The sequence below is a fragment of the Trachurus japonicus genome, chromosome 4, assembly GCF_045865225.1.
Source record: "Trachurus japonicus isolate A0001 chromosome 4, Traja_1.0".
Lineage (NCBI taxonomy): Eukaryota > Metazoa > Chordata > Actinopteri > Carangiformes > Carangidae > Trachurus > Trachurus japonicus.
Window position 1 is genome coordinate 28,650,024 of NC_140910.1, and position 20,005 is coordinate 28,670,028.

The 20,005-nt window shown below is 42.9% G+C and overlaps 1 protein-coding gene across 2 annotated transcripts in view; it reads right to left on the reverse strand.

Annotated features, from left to right (window-relative positions):
• Nucleotides 1-215: 215 nt before the first annotated feature.
• LOC146989132 (tensin-3-like) overlaps nucleotides 216-20,005 on the reverse strand; it is a 52,804-nt gene continuing 33,014 nt past the window's right edge. For both annotated transcript variants that reach the window (XM_085775103.1, XM_085775105.1), the window contains 11 exons: nucleotides 6,147-6,303; nucleotides 4,372-4,832; nucleotides 4,157-4,240; nucleotides 3,848-3,979; nucleotides 3,641-3,736; nucleotides 3,000-3,077; nucleotides 2,557-2,634; nucleotides 2,277-2,445; nucleotides 2,121-2,189; nucleotides 1,757-1,786; nucleotides 216-1,327 (listed from right to left, as the gene is read on the reverse strand). In XM_085775103.1, coding sequence (XP_085631229.1) covers nucleotides 1,186-1,327; nucleotides 1,757-1,786; nucleotides 2,121-2,189; nucleotides 2,277-2,445; nucleotides 2,557-2,634; nucleotides 3,000-3,077; nucleotides 3,641-3,736; nucleotides 3,848-3,979; nucleotides 4,157-4,240; nucleotides 4,372-4,832; nucleotides 6,147-6,303 — 1,496 coding nt within the window. In that variant the 3' untranslated portion in view covers nucleotides 216-1,185. The remainder of the gene's footprint in view (nucleotides 1,328-1,756; nucleotides 1,787-2,120; nucleotides 2,190-2,276; nucleotides 2,446-2,556; nucleotides 2,635-2,999; nucleotides 3,078-3,640; nucleotides 3,737-3,847; nucleotides 3,980-4,156; nucleotides 4,241-4,371; nucleotides 4,833-6,146; nucleotides 6,304-20,005) is intronic.

Sequence of the window (20,005 nt, forward strand, 5' to 3'; positions counted from 1 at the left end):
GTGAATGAGAATAGTTGTGTTTAAAGCTTCGAGAGTTGTTACTGTAGCCTAATGCTAGAAAATCAATAAATACACTTCATTAATATGAAATGTTATAGTGTAATTTGAGTGAACTGATCCTTTAACTAGGCCTCAGACTTCTATTCTATTCTTCAGTTTTAATCTATTTCCCTTCTGTATTTGTGCTCTTCTTATCTTCAGAAAAACTGAGACTCTTTTCATTATAACTGTACAAATCTGTATTTCAGTCGCAGCTATATTAGTAATACACAACAAGTACACATGGGCAGATTATGTCGTTAGGTCACTGTTACTGTAAAAATAATACATCATATTCTCCCCCCATGATAATATGGGGCATTATTGTATAAATTCTGAGGTACACTGCCTTTAATCCTAAATGTACAGTTCTGTGTTAATATACAAAAATATATGACAAGTATATTTAGGAAAAAAAACAGGAAGCTTTTTTTTTACACATCTGTAAAAAGGGATAAATACTTTGAGCAAAATATAAACACAACACAATAAATCCATCTTAAGTACAAAGGCGACCGTGTAGTTGGCTTTGTCATGTGACACAAGTGTTGGTTCTGTTTGAGCAAATAAAACGAAGCTCTGTTTTTTTTCTTTTTTTTGTACAGAGAAGTGAAATGATGTTTAAACTTGATTTACACATTTACACCAAGAGGAAAAGATTCAGAGTTATAACGTGTAGGCTACTGTATATTTATGTGCAGAATATTTGATATTCTTCAGGTTTAATCAGATAAAAAAATTAGCGATTTTTGACAGTGACTTCCAGCAACAAGTGAACTCAGTGTAGTTTAAAGTGAGTTTGACAAAACAGGTGAGATTAACACGACAAAAATCTGTTTCTCAGAGCAGACCCTCTGTGAAAAGTGTCTGGATTTTAAACAAGTTTTTCCAAAATAAAAGCTCCAGAGACAGTTTGGCATCTTGCAAGGTGAGTTGGTTAACGTCACAGTCTTGGCGCCCTCTGCTGGCAGCATCCTGCAGCACAGGATGGACCAACAGGACCCGGTGCTGCCATGTGTGTGTTTGTGTTTGTGCTGTTTTGGCTCTTGGGAGGAAAAGTTGTTGAAGACATCTTTGTTTTAATACACAGATGTGATGAAGCTGAGGCTCAGTTTGTAGTTTGAGTCTCTCTCTCTCTCTCTCGTGTTACTTTTTATGCGACCCGATCATGACCTTTGAGACGAAGTTGACGATGGCGCTCGCCGGCTGCTCTGGGTCGTGCTCAGCGAACAGGTGGCACATGTTCTCCGTGTCGCTCTGAGACTTCCTGGCCACAAATCCAAAGATCCTGACGGGAAGGAAGAAACAGACGGAGACATTTACAGAAGTTTTTACAGGTTTTATTAACTCAGTGTCTACAGATTTAAAATTGGGCTGCAAGAAGTGTAGTTTCCTTTTTTATGACAGAAAAGAATCACAATCAAATGACAAAACATATCCAAACAGATATGTTAAGCTTAATTAGAAAGGCATTAATTTCTGACTCAGTACTGTTTCTCACCTCACAACACAACATGCAGAACTTCTGTCTTTAGATATCAAGCTTTACCTGCTTATTTCTCTAATCACATCCTGATAAAACTAACTTCCTCTATCGTTTCTACCGTCCCTTAGACTGTGCAGTATATTTTATGCATTAAATTGAAATATATTCTATAAAATGTAAACATGCACCATAATAAAGGTGATGAGGACAAAAGAAGAACAAGAAACTTACTTTGCAGTGGAGCCGCTGCCTCGTGTCCATCTGTTCAATCAGAGTGACAAGGTTAAATAACTAATAATAAACTATGTCTGGTATATTTACATTAATATTACATCACATGCAAAAAATATGTATAAATAACAATCCCTGACACTGCTCAAACTGACCAATAAACAGTTAAAAAGGCCAAATAACTGCATATTATTTGCATATTAACTCTTCCAAATTCATGCAAATCATCTTATATGATATGTTTGATACCATATGTATTGTATCATATGAATTGTCACTTGTTGTCCCTCTCCCTGCCTATCATGTTTTTTATATAAAAATGTTGTGTTGTTGCCGTTAATAAGAACAAAGTGTCAGTACTCACTTCCTGCCCTGTGGGTCCAGAGAGCAGAAGATAACGGTGTTCACGGCGTAGTGTCTCCTGAAGAACAACCTGCAGGATCCAACAGAGACAAACAGCTCAGTCTGAGTCTGTGTGTGTATGTGTGTGTCTATACTGTGCAGGTGTGCGATCACTCACTTCCTTTGGTTGTCGGTGAGAGTGATGCCCTGCGCTGACACTTTGAAGTGGACCACGGTGGAGGCGGGTGGGGGGTCCATGGAGAGCGTGACCGTGGTCGCCTTCTGAACGGCCTGGTGTCCCGTTAACGACTCCAGCTCCACGGAGCCCAGGTACCACACGTTACAGGCTGCACACACACACACACACACACACACACAACACAAATCACAGGAGTTATTCACTAAGAAACAATACGAAGGTCTGTTGTGTGTGGACACGAGGTCATAGGTGTCGTTACCTGCTCCTTGTTTGAGGAGTTCAGCTGCTGAGTTTGTGGCTGTTTGTGCAGGCGAGTCATTCAGCTCCTCCACAGGGTCTGAAACACACAAACACACACACACACACACACACAAGGTTGAGAGCTGCTACATTTTTTCAACCAACAAACTTTTGAATTATAATTTTTTTTAATATTACAAAAAGTTAATTTCATTCATGCATCAGCACCTGCAAGAAAACAAAGTGACTCTGAAGCCTGATTTATGTATTTTAAGCCACAAAAAGTAAAAGAATTTAATTTATAACATGCATGAAAACTCCAGCTAGTAGGTTGTTTTATTGTTTTACATTGCAACATCAGTGCTACCCAAACATATATATATATATATACAAAGTTCCCTCTTTCTCTTTATGTCCTTTTTTTAATTTAAGTTAAACCAAAGTTTTCTTCCTTATACGTACCTTTGTCTGGCAGGATGAGTTTGCAGGGCAGAGCCAGAGGAGTGATGGAGTGCTGACACACCAGAGCAGTGAGACTTCCTGTCAGCCACACGAAAATAAAAGCATAAATCATATTTATCATATATTTTTACAAACCAAACAAACACTAAACTTAGTGATTGTGTGAGGAAAATCAAACCCAGCTGCACCTCATGCCTCTGACCACTAGAGGGCGGCAGAGGAGACATATTGATGTCACCACGACTACAGTGTCTTTGTAACATGACTGTGTTCGCTCCAAAATCAAAACAGTCGCACATTAAAATGTCATCTCACTTTTAATGTTTCACTGTTTTACCGCAGTAAAAGTGAAGCTTTAGTGTTGAGAGTTGTTTTATAGTGTGACGTTTTATAGTGTATAGTGTGATTTTGCACTTCGCAGTTCAATAACGTCCTGATTTATTACATTTTATAGATCATGACATCCCTTTATAAAAATATATAATGCAACACAGCTGGTAAATCATTTTGCATTAGATCAATTTTACACTGACATGTTGAAAATGTTTATCATTATCATCATCCACAGGGTTGAGTGATAAATTAATTTACAATATCATGATTTAAATGAAGATTAACTTGCTAAATAAAACGATCCTCACCGAAGTAGGGCTCGTTGGGGCAGCCTTTGAGACGGACGCCCTTCTGTGTGCACTCTATGAGGAAATGTCTCACCAGCTCGTTGGACATGTCTCCTCCTGCAGAGATACCACATGTGTTAGAGGTTTTTTTGGTTTTGTTTGTATGTTTTTCTTTACACATGAACTCTGAGACCTTTGGATTGATGCATTTTGAAAAAAAAAAGTTACCTTTCTTACTCTGTTGCATCACAGACGGAGGGGGCGTGGCCACCTTCATGGCCAACCCGTAGGCCCCGCGGAACGAGTGACTGTCTCGGACAATGAAGGAGCCCGGCTCTTTGTCCTTAAGCACCGCGATGGCTGTTCAGTGAGTGGGAGGGGGGGTGGAGAGTCGACAAACAACAGAGATAAGCTAAAGTTAGAGCCGCCGCGGCCGTGCCCAGACTGTATATGGAGGGAAAACCTTTGCACAAGTGCTGTATTATCTGCTCAGAAGTGGCCGTTTGGCTCCTGTTTGGATCCAAAACCAATATTTACCTTGGTCTCTGGAAATGTCGGGCTTGTACCAGAACTTGGACGTGTCCTGAACAAACTTCACAGTGTCCTGCTTACTGCCAAAGTCTGCGAGACACAGATTAAATCTCAACGTTAGGTTTGAGACTGGCTGCAGCCCAAATTATGACAAGAGACTGTTTTAAAGGAGCAGTACAACCACTTGTACTGGAGAAACATGAATGGACTTAGGAGTTTACCTGATCCAGGCGACTGGGCCCCGCTGAGTCCTCGGAGTGGATCCGGGGTCATGGGAGACGAGAAGGGGATGCTGAGGCTGCTGCCGCTGTGAGGGCTGGAAAACCCGCTTAGAGAAGGGGAGTGGGAGCCGAGCTCTCCCCCCTCGCCCCCCCACCTCCTCTTCTCAGGCAGCAGCGGAGCGAGGCCCCCGTCTCCCCCGAGGTTCAGGGTCCCGAGCCCCTCCATGGCCTCCAGCAGGCTGTGATCCAGGCCTCCGTTCCCCAACAACAACGAGGACAAGTCCGGACTGTCTGTCCCTCTGCGGACCCCCGGCGGACCTCCACCCAGGGCTTTCAGAGCCCCCCGTGGAGAACTGTGCGCATTGGGAGTGCTGAGAGGGAGAGGGGGCGAGGGCTGGGGGGGGTACGGGGAGTTGAGGGAGTTTGGAGTCCGGTCATGCCACATGGGAGGAGGGGTGGCGCTGCAGAGGAGGTAGACATGAACACAAATAAGTTATTAACTAATTAGCATCAAGTCAAACAGAAATGAAAGCATCAAAATCCCAGATGGTCGTAAAACGCCTCCTCATTCATACTCATCTCTGAATTACTTTGTTTCTGTTGGTTAAAATATATTTCTGCTCTGATTTCCCACATGTTTCATGAAAATAATTATGTTTTTTATCTTAATTATAGTTAAGCAGAACTGGATCTATATGTTATTCAGTCTCAATGTGTGTCACCAGCTGCCTTTCACCCTTAGTATCACAGCCAATGGAAATGAGGCTACTTCAAGTAAAGGTAACAGAAAACAGAGGCAGTAACAATAAACACAGGTGAAATGGCGGCATTGGCAGGTACGGGTACAACATGTGGACAAAATACCACATTAAAAAGTCATGTTTTTTTTTGATATCTTGAATCCTGAATTTATGGTAACCATGACATTTACAACTTAAAGGGATAGTTCAACATTTTGGCAAATTGGCCCATTGCCATAATTCCTATAGTCACTATGGTCATAGCAGTAGGTTCGTTACCTTTAATTGTCTGTGCAAGCTATTTTTAGAACGGCGGAGCAGAGCCGCGAGCTGCTTAGAGCTACGCTACGGAGGCTAATGGGATTTCTTGGTTTCCCTCATCAAACTCATCAAATACACAATCCAACAACTCCAAAACGCTCTGGTGGACAAGTTGTGACCTGCACATTCACCACGCTATGAGATAATAACAGAACGTTATGAGACAGAGTTGTTTTAGAGGTAAATACAGAGACTGCTTGCTGAAAAACTGCCCCCGACAAGAACGCGCATCAGCGGTTTTGCATGAATTTACCTTGAAAACAACTTTGTCTGGTAACATTCTGTTATTTTCTCATAGCGTGGTGAATGTGCAGGTCACACCTTAGAGTGTTTTAGAGTTTTTGGATTGTGTATTTGATGAGTTTGATGAGGGAAACCAAGAAATCCCATTAGCCTTAGGTAATGAACCTACTCCTAAAACTGTAGGGATTATAGCAATGGGCCAATTTGCCAAAAATGTTGAACTATCCCCCTTTAATGATAAAAGATAATGTTGAATGTTACATTGCCGTCTAAACACAAGCAAAAACCTGCAATGTAAAAATGTCACAAATTTGAAATTCTGATCTTTTTAAAACATTTGAAATCACAAACTTGTCAGCGCTTGACAAGTTTCGGAAATTGAATGTTTGGTTTGAAACGAGAAGCACAGAGTGTAAAATCCACTGCAGAAGTTGTTGCAAACCATCAAACTATGTGTACAGAACTATGTACCTGTCTGTGTGTGGGAGGGGGCTTCCTGATGACACGGAGCACATGGAGCCAAAGATCCTCTGACAGGAAGCGGGAGTGACTGACACGTCTGATCTGAACAGGTCTCCCTCCGAGGAGCCGCCGGCGTGGTTCACACCGTCCAGGAAACTACGAGCTTCTGAGGAGGAAAAACCGGAGAAAGAAACAGAAACATGAGTTCTCAGATGTATCATGAAAAAGAAAAAGTGTTTACTTTCATTCTGGCCCTGCCTTTATTTGGATTAAAGACTCAGTGTAGTTGAAAGTATTGAACTTCTTCTTCATCTCCCTTTTTTTTTTCTTTTTTCTTTAAGCTCAAATTGCAGATCTTGTAAAAGCTGCTTCGGTAAGAGTGGGAACTCAAGTTTGAATGAGGCAGAGATTGACAGCAAACATCAGTGTGTGTGTGTGTGTGTGTGTGTGTGTGTGATGTAGCAGGGCATTTCAAACATCCCAACACGACACCCTGACATTCTGACAACACAGTGTGTCATTCAGCAAACACCGGGACAGGCCTCCTCAGGCCACAGACAGGCCTGTGAAGCACGATGAGTCATAGTGAAAAGAGTCAGTCATTATAAAGAGCTCCTTGTTTTCGGACGGCCACCCACCCTCCCCTCTTCCGCTCCTAACCCCTCTCTCCATTCAAGCACCGGCGAGAGATGGAGATGGAATTTGAACTCGTCGTGTTGGACAAGATGCAGCATCTCGAGTGGATTATATAATCACACGTGTGCTGTTAATGAATTTGAGGAATGCGTGAATGAGTGAATGACGCAACGCAACGGCCACTCGCACAAAGTACAAATGTAAGACTATCTGAACGTTTGAACAGTAACTAGTGAGCCCTGCCAGCAGAGTTACGTGACCTTCCAGACGTAGGTGTTTGTACTTTACTTGTGTCTTTCTGTTTCATACCAGAAAGCAAACTAATATTTTACATATAAAACATCAAGGATCATAGATAAAGGACACATACATGTAAAATTATAACTGCTAATATATGTTTGATGATATGATACAATGAAAGAGGACATGGGTGTTATATCTTCATTTATATTTTTTGGAGAACACATGAACTATAATTTAAAAAACGTCAAAGTTAGGTATAAACCATAAGTACAGTGACCCTGAGAGATTAGCACACTACACTTTAAGAAAATATGTAAACAGATACAACATAAACAAATTCAGAGAATGTGAACAACACAACTGAATAAATTAACTCTGCAAATGGAAATGTTTCCAGGGGGACAGTAAAAAGTGATGCACCAGTTGGGATGCACTTGAGTTTAGTATTTTCTGACATTTGAAGTTGAAAACATTGAACAGGAAGTGTGTATGAAGATGTACAGTATTATAATACATCCACGTAATTCTGTCTGAGACAAGTTCATCAGCTGATTATTGAGAAATTGAATGAATTGATTTCCTCTGAGCTTCTTATCAACTCACTGTGTCAGATTCTGCACGTTTTACGTTAATGTTTTAAGCGATGTTTGACATATTAACGACCTGAGATAAAATACCTCCCTATTGCCCCTGACAGTTTGATTCAACCACAACCACAGTCATTTTTTTACTTGAGTGTCTCCTTCCACCGGTGAAAAGGGTTTTAAGTTTAATGAGACTTTCCCACAGCAGAGGAGCTCCCACACAGATTTCGATGATGCCTACATTATGTACGGTGTATCAGATGTCTGGAAGTGTGGACGCCCTGGCAGCTGTTCTGAGCAGGACTCACTCAACCGCAGTGAAAGTTATGTTACGTATGTTAAGTGTCCGTCTGTATCTGAAGCTATATTAAACATGGAGCAGAAATGGAAATGAAGAGATAAAGCTGTTAAACCCACAATGCAACATGTTTACAGGTGTGATCTACACCTGTCAGCAAACAGCTTCTCATTTCTTCCATAATCTGATGCAAAATAATGCAAAAATAATTACACATTATATTGGTGCCATATGATTTGAAACATAAAGGGATAGTTCAACATTTTGGCAAATTGGACCACTGCCATAATCCCTATAATCATAGCAGTAGATTTGTTACCTTTGTTTGTCAGTGCAAGCCATTTTTAGAACGGCGGAGCAGAGCCGCGAGCTACAGAGGCTAATGGGATTTCTTGGTTTCCTGCATCAAACTCATCAAATACACAATCCAACAACTCCAAAATGCATGAATTTGCCTCTAAAACAACTCTGTCTGGTAACTTTCTGTTATTATCTCAAAGCGTGGTGAATGTGCAGGTCACAACTTGTCCACCAGAGCGTTTTGGAGTTGTTGGATTGTGTATTTGATGAGTCTGAGATGAGTCTGAGATGAGTCCAAGAAATCCTATGAGCCTCCTGAGCAGCTCACCGCTCGGCTTGCACCGACAAATAAAGGTAACAAACCTCCTGCTATGACTATAGCGATTATGGCAATGGGCCAATTTTCCAAAATGTTGAACTATCCCTTTAAACTCTGAGAACTCCAAAGTCAAAAATTCATTGTATTCAGCTCCAAATTAGCCCTAAACCTCTAATTAGTGATATTCAGTCATGCACAGCTCGTAGAGAGGAGATACCCTGAGTCTGTTGTTGTTGTTGTTTGTAGGAAACAAACACACTGAGGGTGAATGCACCGGGGGCAGCAGGACTCCACAAACATTCCCACACTCGCTGACACTTTTCCTCTTTCCTCTCGGGACTTTTCCCAGAAAGCTGCCGTCGAGCTCCGTCGCCCTCTGTTCCCACGGCGGATTCCCCCCTCGCTGAGGTTTTTGTCACATCTGCTCATCCCAGCTCGACCGACTAATTACAGAAGAGACAAAACTGTGGCAACGCCGGCTGACCCCACCCTGACCTCTGACCTCAGACCAGACTCTGGTTATTACACATTCACACACCTTTCACCTCCTGTTACCATGCTGCACAGTATCCATGGCTACTCATGTTCATCCAGACACACACACAGACTAATGAAGAAACCAAGAGCGACGCACTAAGAGAGAAACATTAGGAGCCCGGTGTGAAACAAATAGGGACACAAGTATGTTTTGTTAAAGGTCCCATACAGTATAAAGGTAGATTTTTGTATTAAAGCTCCATACAGTATAAAGGTAGATGTTTGTGTTAAAGCAGATAACAGCGGCACGGCCGTTTCGGCTAATGCTGTGTTCAAGGCAGGCTTTTGAAACCGTAAGTTACAGCTTCAAGTCACAACTACGACTTGGTAGCGTTCCAGGTAACCCGTAGCTCGTGTTTGTACCGTCCTGTTGTCTGTGAAAGTTCCCTATAACGGCCACTCGTAACGTCCGACCCGTGAACTCGTACCAGATCGAACTGGTATGACTTCACAGGAAGGAAAAACACAAAGTACGAGTTTCCTTGAACGCACCATGAGTTAGCAGCCCCCGCCCTTGTCAGGCATCAATTGGTCCTCGTGCTACGTCACCACATTCACGCGCATTCCTTGGCTGCACACACAGCCCTTCATGCCGTTCTCTCCCCTCATTGGATAACACTTGTATCCCACAAGGAAAATTTTCTCCTCGGGTTACAGCAGAGCAGAGTGACGGAGAGACTCGTGTTTAGGCTGAAATACTTCATGTAAGTGATTGCTGACGGAAAATAGGACTATTTAGGACTTATATTAACAAAAACATTCCACTGATATCTGCTTTAAAGCTCCATACAGTATAAAGGTAGATGTCCATGTGTAGTGTAAAAAAAGCAGCTCTAGGTTCTATATTAATACTGTGAAAGTATCAAAGCCTCAGTCCTCAGAGAAATGCACACAGCCTGTATTCAGAAACTGAGCCTTAAAACCAGCCGACTTTCAAGACTTTGTGATGTCACAACAGAGCAGTCACTCAAAGCCCCGCCCCCTCACCACCTGGACCCACCATCATCCAACACTTGCAGGATTTGGTTTCTCTGAGTGCTTACAATAGAGCAGCTTTCAGGAGCTGCCCTATTGTTATTACAGTCAGCCAATCAGAAGAGAGGCTTGGAGCCTCCTCTCTTCTGATTGGCTGACACCGACCTGTTGCTACTAGACCTCCAGAGAGAAGCTGAGAGAGGAGATGGAAAACTACACTGAGATGGATTTAACTTCTTATGGATCAATATTTCAAATAAAACAGTACAATTACAAAAATAAAACAACTGGTGGTGCTCTAAAACTAAATAAAACATATTCAAAACATTATGTAAAATTTGCTTCAGAGACTATAACCTTTCACCTTTAAAATAAAAGCTTTCACTCCCTAAAACTATGAACGGTGATTGAGTCTCACTTGATGGTAACATGACTCATTCTGTTAACCAAAATGAAACGTGCTGCTGTTCCTGAATGACACACACAGAATGTTTTCTGATAAGACAACATTATGTCTGAACTGTTTCTCTAAATCTACAGTACATCCAAACAGATAAAGTGTTTGTTTAACACCTGCAGGAATTTTCAGCATTCAGACCAAAAATGTTTTCTTTCTCTAATTTCTGCAACAGTGAAGATTTTGCTACCAGGAGCTTTTTTACTATTCTACGTACTGTGTATTATTATGACGGTCATCGTCATTGAATTGAACCGAGACAGAGAGACACGTACACAAACATGGACACAGACTCGTACAACAAACACACAACACTCTGCGATGCTTTTATTCTGTGAAAAGCTTTGAGAGTTTTTCTCCTCTTTTCATTTTTCTTGAACAGTGTTTCTCTCTCTCTCTCTCTCCGTTGTTTTCTCCTCACTTCTGCAGCTCTGACTGAACACAAAGCCTCTTCAGTTTGGGTCAAACCGTGCAAACCCATTCCAGATGGCACGGACCCATGTGGGCACGACTGCCAACAACCGCCAGCCAATACACCCCCCATCATCATCATCATCATCATCACCCCCGCAACCATCAGCATCACATACAAACACACACACTAACTTTCCTGATCAAAGAGAGCGATGGCTGTGCAGCTCAGGCTGAAAAAACTTGTGCATACCTTCGTGTTTGGGATGGAGATAAATCCCATTAATCATTAAAGGCACGGTGAGGTAATCTGGAGCCCTCACATCTCCCACCTGAGACCACGCCGGCTGCTGTGTGAGCAGGACGGAGAGAGGAAGAAAAACAGAGCAGAGACGTAGAAAGATGAAAGAAAAAAAACACACACACACACACATACAGACACACACAGAGAGGCCACATGTTCGGAGCAGCTACAGAGCTTCTGTGTTTTCTCGCACAAAGAAACACTTCTCTCCCTCTCGTCTCTTTTATTCTTCCACTCACGCATCCAAACATTTACTCGCTGAGCAGCAGCAGCGTCGCAGCACCGAGCGCTCGGCCTACACACACTTCAAAAAAACCCTTAAACACAATGATGCACATGGAGGACAACAGTGGGTTTACAGACTCCCTGCTGACCACAGGAATGTGAGTGCATGCACTTTGTCTCCACACACACACACATATCATACACTGAGAGGCTGACAGTGTGTGAAGGTCTATGGCATGTTACAGCTGTTGGGAGCGATCACAGGCTGCAGCGTCTCTAGGGGGGTGAGGGTGGGTGGGGGGTGGACGAGGCCAAAGAGCAACACTGAGAAGAAACAGGAACAGAAAGAGGAGGAAGTCACCTGCTGCTGCCCTGACACCCACTGTGTGTGTCTGACTAATGACACCACCTCGGGATTATGGGTAAAACAAAGTTCCTATTTACTCAGTGAAGATCCATGAAATTGAATCAAAATGCATGAATGAAACCATGAAGCTGAGCCAAGCCATGTTCCTGATTGGATGATTAGAGCACCACCAGTTTAACAATGATCTGAGTGGTGTCTGACAAATACAGCTGAAATAACTGGTGCATAACACAAGTCTTTAGTCATCTGTGCTGAAATATTTGCAAAGAGTCATCCAGACACACACACAGACAATTCTCATTATCTCGACTGTGTTTTCGTGACTAGACCTCAACCTGCAGAATCTATTCTAGCATCTATTCACACCAGACAATCACATGCACTTGTCCCTATCCAGGTAGTAAACCCAAACCCATGGTGTGATGTCACATGTTGTCTACGTGCATTGTGGTTTATGTGCTTGCACCAAAAGTTAAAGGGATAGTTCAACATTTTGGCAAATTGGCCCATTGCTATAATCCCTATAGTCATAGCAGTAGGTTCGTTACCTTTAATTGTCAGTGCACTCTATTTGAACTCTCAGAGCTACGCTAAGGAGGCTAATGGGATTTCTTGGTTTCTGATGTGACCTGCACATTCACCCCGTTATGAGATAATAACAGAACGTTACAAGACAGAGTTGTTTTCAAGGTAAATTCATGCAAAACAGCTGATGCACGGGGGCAGTTTTTCAGGAAGCAAGTCTCTGCATTTACCTCGAAAACAACTCTGTCTGGTAAGTTTACAAGTTGTTTATTTAGAAATAATGTTCCGTTATTATCTCATAGCGCGGTGAATGTGCAGGTCACAACTTGTCCACCAGAGCGTTTTGGAGATGTTGGATTGTGTATTTGATGAGTTTGATGAGGGAAACCAAGAAATCCCATTAGCCTCCGTAGCGTAGCTCTGAGCAGCTCGCGGCTCTGCTCCGCCGTTCTAAAAATAGCTTGCACCGACAATTAAAGGTAACGAACCTACTGCTATGACTATAGGGATTTGCCAAAATGTTGAACTATCCCTTTAAAATAAGTTAAACTTTGCATATGGAGCCTGGAATTCAATGTCAAAAATGGAGGAGAAGTTCATGGTTGCAGTGGGAGATTCACTCTGATCTCTGCACTCGCACCAGCACCAAGCCTTTATACACATGACAGCTGCAATTTCCCCTTTATACATACAGACACAGAGCAACATAATTCCTCAATTAGACAACATGTTTGTGTTTGCCTCACTTAATCTAAGTCAAATTTCCACTCCTCTCTCCTGTGGTTTGGTCTGACCCATCTCAGAAATGTATTTGCTAAATGCTGCACTAAGTCCCTGGAGTATCTGTCTGTGCCCTCGCACCAAAACCAGGAGCTAAAAGAAGCTGAGTGAAGCTGCAGAAACACAACATTCATTAAAGGAGCGTTTTGTTCCCAGCTCTCCTTGGTGTCACTTGCAGCTGCATCAGAATGTGATCGGCTGTTCGAGCTTCACCCTCCCTGCACGTCAGTAAAAATCAATCATCGCTCGGCCCCCGCTGCGTCCTCCATCGTCCTGCTATTCAGGAGAGGACAGACAGACTGGTGGGCGGTCGTCTGTAAATCAGATTCCTCTGCTCTCTGTTGGTGCTCGAACCAAACCAACGGCTTCACGGAGTCAGTGAAGTGGCAGAGGAGCGGCCGAGTTACGAGCAGAGGAGGGAGGGAAGAATAACAACGCTGGGAGAGAGAAAGGGAGGGAGGGTGAAGGGTAACGCTGTTTAAAGACAACACTGAGGTGTTTATTGGAGTCTGAGGTATTCTGATAATGAGTTGATGGTTTTATAAAGTGCTGTCGCAGCCACTGTTGCAGTTTCATTCATCGTATTCCTGCGCTGACGAAGCTCTGATGTGTGGATCTGGTTCAGATTTGGTCAAATCTCTTCTTTTATTTAAAGCTCTGCAGCCGACGGATCCCTTATTAAACCTGTCATTCATCTTTTCTGTTGAGTCTGTTTTCATTTTCTTTCCCTCTCTCTCTCTCTCTGACACTACAGACGCTGAAAACAAAAACTGGTGATGCTTTCCTGTGAACAATGCATTGCTTGTTCCTTTGTGTCTTTGTGCTTTGTTTTGTTGATCACCTCTTGTTCTGAACTCTCTCTTAGAAAACAGATCTTAACTTCAAGGAGGCTGCCTCATTAAATAAAGATTGAGCAGAGAATAAATTAAATAATGAATAACGATAATGACATATGGAACTCTGAGCTTCTGTTGTTTCGTGAATGAAACACTTATCAACTAAAGACTGCAATAAGTGCATTTATGTGCAGAACATCAGCTACTTAAGTGGAGTTAATATTATTTTTGTGTACTGTTTGAACTTCAGCTTCCTTGTTTTGCCAGTGAGAAATGTTGTTTACCCTCGCAGCAAAAGTCAAAATCATCGAGGAGAAAGTTACAGAAAACACATGTGGCTCCACAGAATCATTGCAGTTCAGCTTTGATAGTTTGTTACAGTGTTTTCTATTAGTGTCAGTGTCATGTGTGACTAATAATTGATCATTATGAATTCATTATTGGTTCTAAATATAAAATTTCTTCTTTGTTAGATGTCGTTGTTCCACATCGAACAACATACTTGAACCGATTCAATACGGGATTCGAAGCCTACACGTTGTGGCTGCCGTGCTGCATTCACTGTCCACCTCAACTTTGGGGTGATAATCAGTGATTTCGTGTTTTTCATTGAGGAAATCTGTAGAGCAGAAATGTTCCAGATATTTGATCATGTCTTGAAGTGAAATTCCTCCGACTTTAACCATCTGCAGAAGTGATCATCACGATGTCTCTGCTGCTGCTGCTGCTGCTGGATCCACACATGACAATGGTTATAACATGCTCCTGTGTTGCAGGCAGATCCTTCTGACTCGTTGTCATGGAAAGATGTGGACACACAAAGTCCGACAAAGGTTTGTTTTCATCGCTGCGTTATGAACTTCTTGAGAAACCAGAAACAGCGTCTGGTTCATAGACCGTGATGTGTTTTTGTCTGTAGGTCAAAACCGGACGATGTGGTTTATTACAGAACATTTTAGACGTCTAGGTTACAGCAGCTACAGCATTGACCTGAATATAAGACAGGTTTTTTTTTCCCCTTATGAATACATCTGAAAAAGTTGAGGTCGTCCTATATTCAGGGTCTAGACTGGGATGGCGCCTGATACCAGGAACCTGAATGTGTCCCTCATGACTGGAGCTGCCAATCAAAAGTCACTACAGTGCCAGAGGCCTGAAAAAAAAAAAAAAAACACGGCTGAAAACGAGGACAAGTTAACAAACAAATGAGAAGAAGATGCAAACTTTAAGAGGATGGTGGAGTCGTTAAACCGCTGCCAAAGAGTGAAGAAATATGGAGTCAGAGATTTTAATGTTCGGCGATGGCGAGCCCCCAAAAGGATAAATGCCAAGTGGCGCAGATGAATGATGCAGCGTCACTGACTGACTATTTTTTTTCCAAAAAGATAAATTTGGATAACAGTGGGTCATCCAATAATCATGTCAGTCTCGCATTCGGGTCAGTATTGTTGTCTGGGGTTATATAGTCTTCAAACAACTCTTTTACAGTGTGTAACCTCCAAGTTTTAACCTCAGATCCAGCTCCTTAGAAGCAGAAGCATCCACTCCGTCTGAACACAGATCATTACCAGAGTCCGACTTGACTCCAATCACTGGTACATTCAGGCCTAAAAACCGTCTGAGACTATTTTTTGTTGGCCTTTAACTCTGCATCCTGAAGCTCGAGGGGTTTGTGCCAGTGTCACTGTTTAAATCTGTGATGACTGGTCTGACTGAATCGTCTCCATCGGCTGCACATGTCTCTGACTGTGACCGAGCAGCTGTCACTGAGAGACACGACAAACTCATTCATCTCTATGTCCTCAACTACAGTAGAAACCTTGACTCTGTGTCCCAGCTGAAGGACGATGCTGCAAATGTTGCTCTCAAGCTGAAGGTTTTGTCTCATTTCCACCTGCAGTGACTGACAACAGCTTCTATGTGTTTAACAGGCACCACCAGCACTGACTGGCGCCTGATGAAGCAAAACTAAATGTAGTTCTTTCTCTTTTTCTGATAGAGATTCAGTGCTTCCTTGAATTCCACGTGTTTTGTCATGTTGCTGTAAACTGCAGATGTACCAGCCGCCATTACATCACCACCACAGCTTGCACGCAGAACAATCGATGTTCTGCTGAGTCTCACACGGGCTGCAGCTTGTGACAACACACAGAGCACTTGTTGATTAATGCTCTGGGGAACAAAATCCTCATTTTCCTTTTCCCATTTTGGTCCGTGCACCCTCAGCTGGCCTTCTGTCCACTGTGTTGTCAACATTTTCCGTCCTTGCGGCTTGAGTTTTCTGCCTCTTGCCCTTCATTTCCTGCCGTGCTGCACAAGTCAGATGTTTCTCACACAGCAGTGAAATTAAAAATCTGCTCGATTATTAAAGTATCTGCACAGTGTCTCAGAGCAGCAGCTTTTCAATAACTCCATCCCATAGGGAATAAATGTACGTGCAGCAGCCGATGTTTTCAACCTTCTCACAGGAGAAACTGGTGGATCAGACCAGACTGGATATTGCCGTTTTCTTATGGTTCATTCTACTGATTTCTTCCTTATAATTTCAGAATAAAGGCCTGGACAGATTTATATAGTGGCATGGAGCTAATTATAGGAAAAATTGAAAGTATTTGAAACATGCTTCTTCATACTTGTTCAAAAGTTCAATGTAGGCTTTCTTGTTCTTGCACGGAAAAAAAGACTGAGTTTACACTGTCTGGTCACTCAATAAATTGGACAATTAATTGATCATTAGACCAAAAATCTGCAGACAAATCTATCAGGAAAAAAGCCAAAGTTTACAACAAGGCCTGAGCTGATACTTGTTTTGTGCGACGTTCAGTCCAAAGATGAATTAAAGACAAAGAGAAGCAGAAAATCCTCACAAACGCGGAGCAATAACTAGAGCGAGTGATTGATGGATTATTAATGATTGGTTGTGTAAGCTGTAAGTTTTTCTTGGGGCTGGTGATTGTAGCTTGACAGAGGCCTCAGCCATTGTTGGCCTTATTGTTATATCGTTGTTATAATAAACCATGTGAGCAGCAAACTGGTGGCGACGCTACTGAGAAGTGACGAGACAGCCTGCGGCTAGTTGGTTAGCATGCGTTAATTTTAGCAAAAGATTAAAATAGTTGCTTTTCACCTCTGGATACAGCTGCTGGTGAGTGAAAGAATGAAGTTTGATGCTGATGTTGCAACGTTTTTTCTTCTGCACTGGTTGTTAATGCTAACGTTAGCTACGTATCAAGAGGAAAACATGCAAAAACCTCCTCCTAAAGTAGCTGCAGATGATGTTTCTGTGGATCAACTAATTGATCAAATGATCGTTTCAAGTCCTTGTTGTAATTATAAAACCACACATCAAGTGTAAAAGACTTTACTTGAGCGGCGCTGGCGCTGAATTCACTCACGACGAAATGTGGAAAATTCTCGCTGTCGCTTTGTGTGAAACAGCTGCAAAAGTTTAAAACTGCTCAACTTGTGAATCAGAGGGATGTTATTACTGCGTTTTTTTTTTTCTTTTTCTTATTTTATTGTGTATGACATCTCACAGCAATAAGCCTTCCTCCCCTCCCCAACAAAAACATGGGTCTTCAAAGAGTTTTTCGGTTCAATCCGGGTCAGTAGTGCAGAAAAAAAAGGGGGGTATCGGTCTCCCCCTCTTGGTTAACCACCACCACCAGTGCATCAGCCTTCCATGACTGCATGACGGACGCCAAAATAGTCTTTTAAAAGGGATGAGGTCATGAACGCAGCAGTGGAACAAACCACCTCACCATCCCAGCAAAATGCGAGATGTCAGAGACGTCGCTGCAGATGCTGCCGGCGTCCGGAGCAGGAGATCAACGACAGAAGAGAAAAAAGAAAAGAAAAGAAAAGAAAAAGTCTTTTCATGCACAGAAAAAGAGAGAGAAAGAGATGAGGCATCTGGCAGAGAAATTCCAGAAGCTGCAAAATACCAGAGGCCTGGAGGAGAAAGGGGAAGTGTTTCTGTGCATGTATGCCCTCCTTAAAATTCCCAGAGGGGGTGGACAGAGGGAGAGATAACGCAGTATAAACAAGACAAGAGAATGAGCAGAAAACGCCTGCAGAGAGACGGGAAGAGGAGAAAGAAAAACAAAAGAACAGAAAAGAGAGAGAAGTTCATAAACTCAGCTCAGACACATGGGATTGGAAAGGGTGAATTGTCACAGTCCCACTCATACATACACACACACACACACACACACACACACACACACACATGTGAGGGCAATCATCATCGCACCAGCACCACACACACACACACTCTCTTTCATTCTTTCTGACACTTGTTGAGCGTGCACGTACCCAGAGATGCAGTCATGATGGGATAACCCCGGATTCAGCCAGTTTCCTGTTTACCCCCCGAGTTTTTTAAAGGACCACGTCTCGTCTTCACCTTCCTGCTCCTTCCTTCAGTCTCTGTCTGCTGCTGCTGCTGCTGAATCAAACTCTCGCTGCTACTACCACGACCTCCTCCTCCTCCTCCTCCTCTCACTCTCTCTCTGTCTGCAGAGAGCAATCTGACTCCCGACTCGCTGAAGCCTTTCCTTGTTCTTTTTTTCTTCTTATTCTTCTCTTTCAGGGGGTAGTTGGTTTTGCCGCCGTGCCCGAGTCCCTTCGTCCACCAGATGGAAAAATGAGCTCCCCCCCGGTTAGTTCGCTCGCTCCTGGCTTGTTGTGACACCGCTCGACTTCTGGGTTTGTATGGAGGGAGGGACAGAGAGAGGGAGAGAGAAGGAGAGGGAGGGAGAGAGAGGAGAGGTAGAGAATTCCTGCCCCCTCCCTCCCTCCTTCCCTCCCCTCCATCCTTGCCGACATCCCCTCCCCTCCTCTTCCTCTCGCTGACCACTGAGCATTGTTCCTGCCGGGGCCACGGCGAGCACTTTCCCCCAATCAGAGCGGGATTCCAGCGGGGTCAGAGGTCAGATGTGGCCTTTTATGGACCAGAGAGACGAAGAGGAGGAGGTGGTGGTTGGCAGTCGGAGTGAGTGTATGGGATGGGGGGTGGTGGGTTGATCTGGGGTAGGGTAGGGTTTGGGGGGGGGTTTCTATGGCCTCTCTGTCAGGGCATGTGTGTCCACTCCCACCATCTGCTCGCCACAAACACAGGGACAAAGGCATGCAGACGCACAGCGGCTGTGTCTCCTGACATGTGTCTAATCTTAGCGCATCGTAAATTACACCATAGAGCTCTTGATTGAATTGTGTTGCGTTTACTTTGTTTCAGTGGAAGTGTGTCGCTGTCGCTGCTGCTGCTGCTGCTGCTGCTGCTGCTGCTGCTGCTGCTGTCTGAGTCTTATTTTAACCTCAGTGTCACAGGAAGTTGCCTCCGTCCATCTGCGTTCTGCTCGTTTTTTTTCTTCAGTTTTCTATTTGAGAATAAACCTCCGCTTCACATTTCACATCCAGAATATGACGGTGGTGTTCATCTTTTCTACCTTATTCCCAAAAATATTGAACTGTTCCTTTAAAAGAGCTGCCACAGGATTGTGTCTTTAAGCTGCATGAACATCAAACGTTCATCCATGTGTGTGTTTCATTCATAATTTTAAAGGCTCAGTTGAAAAAAATCTAAATGAACATTCATGAACAGATGAAAGATGCTCACAGTGTTTTAATGATCTGATGAGAGCTGTAAATACTGATCGGAGATTAATGGGTCAACTCTCTTTTAGTGTTAGTGATTAATAACTGATAAGGATTGAAATCAAAAGAGCAATAAGAACTATAATAGAGCCCTTACTGATAAACAAACCCACTTTGAATCCAGACCCCTAAAAACAAGTGACTAATCGTGACAAGTTATTTATTAGTGCAATAATGCTACTACATTGTACTGTGATTCATAATCTATTATCATCTTCACTTTCTCAGCACTTTGATTTTTCAAAAAACAAATCGCCAGTTTATGTGATTAGAATTAAAAACAGACCTGTTTTCTGACGTCAGAGATGCAAGAAAACAGACATAACTTTGTATTTAACAGCTGTCAATCAAATTCTTCTCAATTCTCTCAATTAGTTTAATTGATGATGATTAGACACCAGTCTGCTCAGGTTCAA